General features: G+C 39.5%; 1 protein-coding gene across 1 annotated transcript; it reads left to right on the plus strand.

Moving 5' to 3' along the window:
• The first annotated feature begins 4,290 nt into the window (after positions 1-4,290).
• Positions 4,291-5,671, plus strand: LOC124879609. The gene is made up of 2 exons (XM_047384296.1): positions 4,291-4,403; positions 4,580-5,671. The coding sequence occupies exons 1-2, from the start codon at positions 4,369-4,371 to the stop codon at positions 5,238-5,240; spliced, it is 696 nt and encodes a 231-aa protein (XP_047240252.1). The 5' UTR covers positions 4,291-4,368; the 3' UTR covers positions 5,241-5,671.
• The last annotated feature ends 1,288 nt before the right edge of the window (positions 5,672-6,959 follow it).

The following is a 6,959-nucleotide window of genomic DNA, read 5'->3' on the forward strand; positions in this document are numbered from 1 at the left end:
TGGTATTTATAGCAATGGCAAGCAAAGCAGTGGAGCACAACCACACTTTGCTGCAGACTAATTACACATTTGCCTGCGTTAATGTGACACATTTTTATAATGTGTTTAAGTTAGACCGCGTTAAGGGATTAACTTGCAAAGCCCAGTTGAAAATATTCAAAAAGAGCCACAAGTTGCCTACAGGGGTAAAGAGTCAGGAATGGCATGGTCACAAAAGTGTTCTTAACGATGGAAGAGGCTAAAGGCTAAGCACAGAGATTCACAAAAAATAAAAATTCATGCAGAATGACCAAAAAAGACGAGGCAGAAAGATGTGCAGGACCACAAATAGACTTAGAGGGAACACAAAGAACAACAATATATGTAAATTATGGCAAAAAGTGGCAAAGAGTACATAGATATAAAACAAACAGAAGGAAGCAACACCGTAAAAGAGATGCAAAGACAAATTTGCTCAATATATCTGTAAAAACGCTGAAAACCTTTATGAAAGCAGCCTTATATGTTAATGTAAAGCAAATACAGAAAAAGAAAACCACAATGGAACATGAGAGAGAGATATAGAGGAGATGACAAGATGCTTGCATTTTAGGATGTTCAAACAGCAGGCTGATGATCATCCAACTGGAACAACAGGGATGTCTGTGAGCATCGCTCTTTTTTTCTCTGTATGTCACGCTTTGTCAGATTCAACGCTTTTTTTCATCAGATTAAACGTTGAATAGACTGCAGGTTGGTCAGCGAGAAAGATCCCTCTGTCAGATGTTTAGTTTAAACGTGATGTCCCACATGAATCAAATTTAAAAAGAACATTAAATGAACACATATCAACAATTTGATTGTCCCCTTGCTATTCAAAAAAAAAATGCTGAACTCTGGAGAAAGGGATAAGGCAGGCCAGGAATGAACCTGTGAAGTACAATTCACTGAAACTGGCTTAACTTAATTTATCAGGGACAAGGTAACCTCTTAGCAAATGCTTTGCTATGCAATCCTATGCTATGCTGGCATGCAGACAAGGGAGTAAAACGAACTGGCAAGGGACAGATGGAGTGAAGGGATTAAATAGTGCAGCTTAATATTTACACAGGTGCATCACATTAGGAAGGGTGGGAGAGCAGACACAGCAAGGGAGGCAAGTCTGACAAGTGACTGTAATAGAAAGTAGGTCAGTCTGTCAATCATTTTCTACCATTACTTCCATAGTAGGTCATGGGGAAACTGGTACCTATCTCCAGCAGTCTATGGGCCGGAGGCGGGGTACACCCTGAACAGGTCACCAGTCCATCGCAGGCCAACACAGACACCACAACAAACCACGCACGCCTAAGGACAATTTAGAGAAACCAATTAACCTAACAGTCTGTTTTTGGACTGTGGGAGGGAGCCTAAGTACCTGGAGAGAACCCATACATGCACAGGTAGAACATGCAAACTCCATACAGAAAGACCCCTGGCTGGGAGTTGAACACAAGACCTTCTTGCTACAAGGCAACAGTGCTACCAACCACCGTGCAGCCTCGAAAGAAGGTACAATTTTGAAAATTAGGATTTCCGGTGTGCTAAAGTAAGCATGCTAAACCAGTGGTTCTCCAAATTTTGTGTCACTTTGTCTTCAATTGTTTTCATTTTTAACAGCGGACTTAATAGCGGACTGCTATATCTATATCCTAGATCAAAATAATATGTAAAACATTGTGCTTCTTTTAGTAACCAGACAGTTAATGTATGCAAAAAGCAAAAAATAGGAAGACTCAATATTCCACAGTAACATATTTTAATAAATGGATTTCTGAAGAGCAAAGTTCAGCACAGTTCTTTGACAGATTTAGTTTTCATATGTATTAGTGAGCTGCTGATGTCACTTTATCACCATAGCACATCATGAAGCAATCATAATGATCAAATAGGAGGAATTATTAAGGAGTTAATGGAAATTACAAATTTGGTTTTCATGAATGATGAGAGTGGAACCAGAATCAATTTTAGGGATAATACAGAATCAGCAATTGGTCTCACATTGGTTTCAGGTTCCTTGCAGGTGTTTGTTCTTGGCAAGTAATCAAAGAAACAACTATGGAAAGTGACCATTATCCAAAAATGACTAAAATGGAGCTAAATGTAGAGAAGTATGGTACAACTGGTGTGTGTTGTTTCAGCTCTGCTGATTGGGGAACCATTAAGAGTATTAGTGATGAACAACTACAAAAAGATGATATAATGGTGAAATTAATGAGTTTAATTTTTCTGTTTGCAATGTTATTCTAGAAGCAGCTATAAAGCTATGAAAAAGAAAGGAGCGAAAATGCAAATGAAGATTGTCCCATGATGGACTAAAGAGTGTAGCGAAGCAATTAAGAATGGAAATAAAGCTTTTAAACTATTAAAAAGAAATTACAACTTTCAAAAGTTCATTGATTATAAAAAACTACAAGCTAATGTAAGAAGAACAATTGAAACTGCATAGAGAAATTATTGGAGTGGTTTTTGTAACTCAGTGGGAATAGAGACAGAAATTTCGAAGGTCTGGTCAATGATTAGAAAAATGAAAGGTATTTAAAGAGAATTTGGTAATCCAGCAATAACTGATGGAGAAGTTACAACAGTAAAAGATGGAGAGAAGACAGAAAAGTTGGCAAAAACATTTGTTAAATTACATAGTTTTGGGGGAGTGGTGGCCTAGTGGTTAGAACAGGAGGTTTGTGTTCCGGAGGGGACACAAGGGGCCAGGTTCATATCCCACAGATTGCCACTCTGGGTCCTTGAGCAAGACCCTTAGCCCCAGAATGCTCCCCAGGTGCTGCACAATGGCAGCGCACTGCTCCCTATAAGGGATGGGATAAATGCAGAGGACAATTTTCATTGTAATGTACATGTGCAATGACCAATAAAGATGATTATTATTAGTTCTGATAATTTTAGTGAAGATGGGTTAAAGGAAGAGACATTACAATGTTAGAGAACAGAGGGATATTGCAGCATGTGGAAGACACAGATGACACATTGAATATGTAATTTACAAGAACTGAGTTTGCTCAGGCTCTTTAATTCAGAATATCTGCACCAGGAAAAGGTCAAGTATGTTATGCAATGATAAGCATTCTATGTGATTCATCTTAAAATATTTTATTAGAATTATACAACAGTTTGGGAGTTTCGGAAGGTGGGAAATTACCATTAAGTTGGAAGGAGGCAGTGATTTTGCCAATTAGAAAACCAGGGAAAGATAAGACAAAACCATAGAACTACAGACCAGTAATATCCAACATTTGTAAATTAATGGAGAGATTGGTAAATGAAAAATCAATGGACTATACGGAAAAGAAAGGACTTTTATCAGCATATCACAGTGGATTCAGAGGAGGAAGAAGTACAATGGATCCAGCTTTATATTTGCAGCATGAAATTAGAAAGGCATAGAAGAAAAAGAGAGTGTATTGGCAGTGTTTTTTGATATAGAGAAAGCATATGATATGATGTGGAGAGATCAAGCTTAGAAGAATGGGTATAATTGGTTGAATGTACAAATGGGTTAAGAATTTCTTAGAGGGAAGAAAAATACAAGTAAGGATAGGGAATGATTATTCTGAAAGTTTGTCAGTAGATAAGGGGACTCCACAAGGAAGTATCGTGAGTCCATTGTTATTTTCAGTTGTAGTTAACGATGTTTTAAGGACATAGAGGATGGAATGAGGTTTTCACTTTTGGCAAATGATGGGGCAATGTGAAAAACAGGGAGAAATTTTGAATTTCTTGTAAATAAATTACAGGGAACAATTTATATCATTTAAAAGTGGTCACATAAATGGGGTTTTAAATTTTCTGTAGTTAAAACTAAAATAATGTTTTTTTTATAAGTAAAAACGTTGGTGAGGGTATAAAGCTCAAGTTATATGGATATGAACTAGAAAGGGTAAAACAATTAAAATTTCTTGGAATGTGGTTTGACATGGTGAATACATATAAAAATAATAAGAATTAAAAACATGTTAAATATAATGAGGTGTTTAGTTGGAAGTGACTGGGGAGCTGACAGTATGATGGGGCTCAGAGTTCAGAACCTTAAACTGAAATTAAAACTAGATCTTGTGGAATTATGTAGAAATTACTCAACAAATAAAAGCTACCAAGGCACATTCTTGTTCTTGAGACAGAGTACTTTGTTTCAAAGAATTTGAGGTTTTTATGGGGGTTGTCTGAGTGTCATTTGGTCTACACATCCATACCAGTTGGTGGCGTTAATGTACCATGAAGCTGTTTGCCAACCGCCAATCTAGCTATAAAGAAGAAGAACTCATTGCTGGTTTATTCTACTCTGCTGTCCATGCCACAAATGTACTTTTTCCAAGCCAAGATAAGCCTGTTCCCATGTTCATGTCTGCATCTGCTATCTCCAGCCTGCTGTGAGTTTTCTTTTTGTTTGTATTAAAAGTTTTTTCATCTAACCATGCTTTTCCTGCCTGGCTGTGTCTGTATGTGGGTCCTACTGCCATATCCACCACTCTGATAGAATAACCAGCCAATTCAGGACCCAGCGACAGGATTCCAGGCTCAGGTTTTTATTTATTTTTTTACTCAGGGCAGATAGATTATGCCAGCTGATATTGGCAGTATCAGGTGCTATAACTGAGGATCTGCGGGAGCAACTTAACGCTTTCACTGAACAAATAAGCCTGACGTGTGAGTCCTGCATGCCGCTGAGGTTCAGCACAATGCCTCAGATCCTGTCTACGCCACCGAGGGTCAGAGCGATGCCTCAGCTCCTGTCTACAATCCTAAGGGTCAGCCGGACACCTCAGCTCCTGTCTTTGAGGGTCAGCCGGACGTCCTTGCATCCTTCCTCTGAGGGTCTACCCGATGGCTCTAAGAGGATCGAGGATGTCCAACTTCCAGGTCCCAAGGGCCCTCAAGAGTTCAGGAAGGGACCAGGTCTCGTTCTGGACCTCTGTGACGAAGGGTACAAAGAGGAGCCATCTGTCGTCCTGGTTCCAGGGCTCAGTGAGGAGGGGTTCGAGGAGGCTCATAGCCTGCTTCCTGATAGGGTTTGTCATGGGTGCTCCTGGCTGCCTGGCTGGCCTCCAAGACTGGGATGCTGGCCTCCAAAGTCCTCTTCTATGTCGCCATTGCCAGCCTCCACGGTATTTGACTTACTGGTACTGGACTGCACCCGAGGGACGATCTCTGGGCTGCCGGCCCAAACTCTATGCCTGTTCATGACAACCTCCAGGCCGTCCACCTGAACTCTGTTTTGTTTTGTTGTTTTGTTTCCTTTGTTTCCTTAGGTTTAGTTTCTTATGATTCTTTTATTTTGTTCATAGTGCATTTTAGTTTATGTTTATGCATTCTTGTTTAGTCCCAGCAATGTTCTTGTTTCCACATCCTGCCACAGTCAGCTTGCAATCAGCTTCACTCGTTCCACCTGCACTTTGCCAATAAGTCTCCTTGCTTCTCCGTTCTGTTAACTTATTGCTGGTCTATTGTGCTCTGCTGTCCATGCCACAACTGTGTTTTTGCCAAGCCAAGCCAAACCTTTTCCCTGTTCATGTCGGTATCTGCTACCTCCAGCCTGATGGGAGTTTTCTTTTTGTTTTTATCAAACTTATTTTCATCTCACCATGCTTTACCTGTCTGCATGTGGGTCTTACTTCAAGAACCACCACTTTGACATGTAGAGCAAATACAAAATGATGTGGAGCACATTTTTCTCCTAATTGATGCTTTCTAAATATTTCTACTCTTGTTCTTCTTATAACATATTATAATTACCAAGGAAGTCAAATTCAAATCAGTCAAGAAAATAACATTAGCCACGCTAGGGATGTCCTCTTGCTTACGAGCCCACTTTTTAAGGAAACTTAATTATGTGAGCAACATTTGAGTCTAAGTCAGCATAAATGTATGAGTAACAGCCAGCTATCCTGCTTACATTTTAACAATATTTCAACAGTTCTTGCATGCTCAAACAAATCTATAAGATAATGTGACATGTAAAGGCAGAGCACAGTTGTGCCAATCGGCTCTGCCACCAGTGAAAACACCAGGCTGATACCTCTTTGTAGCCAGCCGCCTGCCAGAAGAGAGAAATGTTGAGGTATTTCCTTTAAGTTATTGCTAACACTTTTAGGTTTTCATTACGCATTAAAGCTTATTAAAGGGTGTGAATAAACTGAAATAAGCAAACTTAGGTCTAGGCAACACATTACTTTTTACAAATAGCCTAGGGTAGGGAGCACCTACACTGCCTTTCCTGACTGTACAATTCTGCGTTACACCCTTAGTCATGCATAACATGGGTCTCTACTTCTCTTCAGTTACTCTGTCCACATGTGTTTTTCTTTTATTCTACGCTTTTTAAAATCTAACTAAAAACCTCAAATGCTGCAGAAAACCTGTTTTAAAAATGTCCATTATCCAGTGTCTTATCGACCGGCTACGCTTCTTTGTTTATTAAAATGACGATCTGGTTTAGAGTCTCCAGGATTCTACTTAGAACACTGAAATACTCTTTCCATGCCAGAAGGTGGCAATATTATGTGCATTAATGACATCAGCATTCAAAAGAAGAAGTTCTTCAGCATGGGTAAAGCTGTGTTAAGCATTTCATGGAAGAGCCTGAGCAAAGTTAACCAGATGTGGAACACCTCTGCTGTCACATATAAAAGTAATAGTGGGCATGCGTCTTTTCCAATAATTTCCAGATATCCTGTCCTTTAAGGCTTTTTAAAATTCTGCTTCAGAAAGTGTTGACAAATCTGTGTTTTCCTCACCAAAAGAAAAGGTGAAGGCCAGGTGCAAATGTTGCAGAAAATCTGTCTTGATACATTTGAATTAATATAGACAGGGCCTTAATTATGTACAGACTCTTGCTTGGGCAGGTGTAGATTGTGTTTCGGAATCGGCAGTTGGGGATCATCTTCGCTGTGTGTTCAAGTGTGTTTCTTTTCCCCGAGATGCCGGCG

Source organism: Girardinichthys multiradiatus, chromosome 13, assembly GCF_021462225.1.
Source record: "Girardinichthys multiradiatus isolate DD_20200921_A chromosome 13, DD_fGirMul_XY1, whole genome shotgun sequence".
Classification (NCBI taxonomy): Eukaryota; Metazoa; Chordata; class Actinopteri; order Cyprinodontiformes; family Goodeidae; genus Girardinichthys; species Girardinichthys multiradiatus.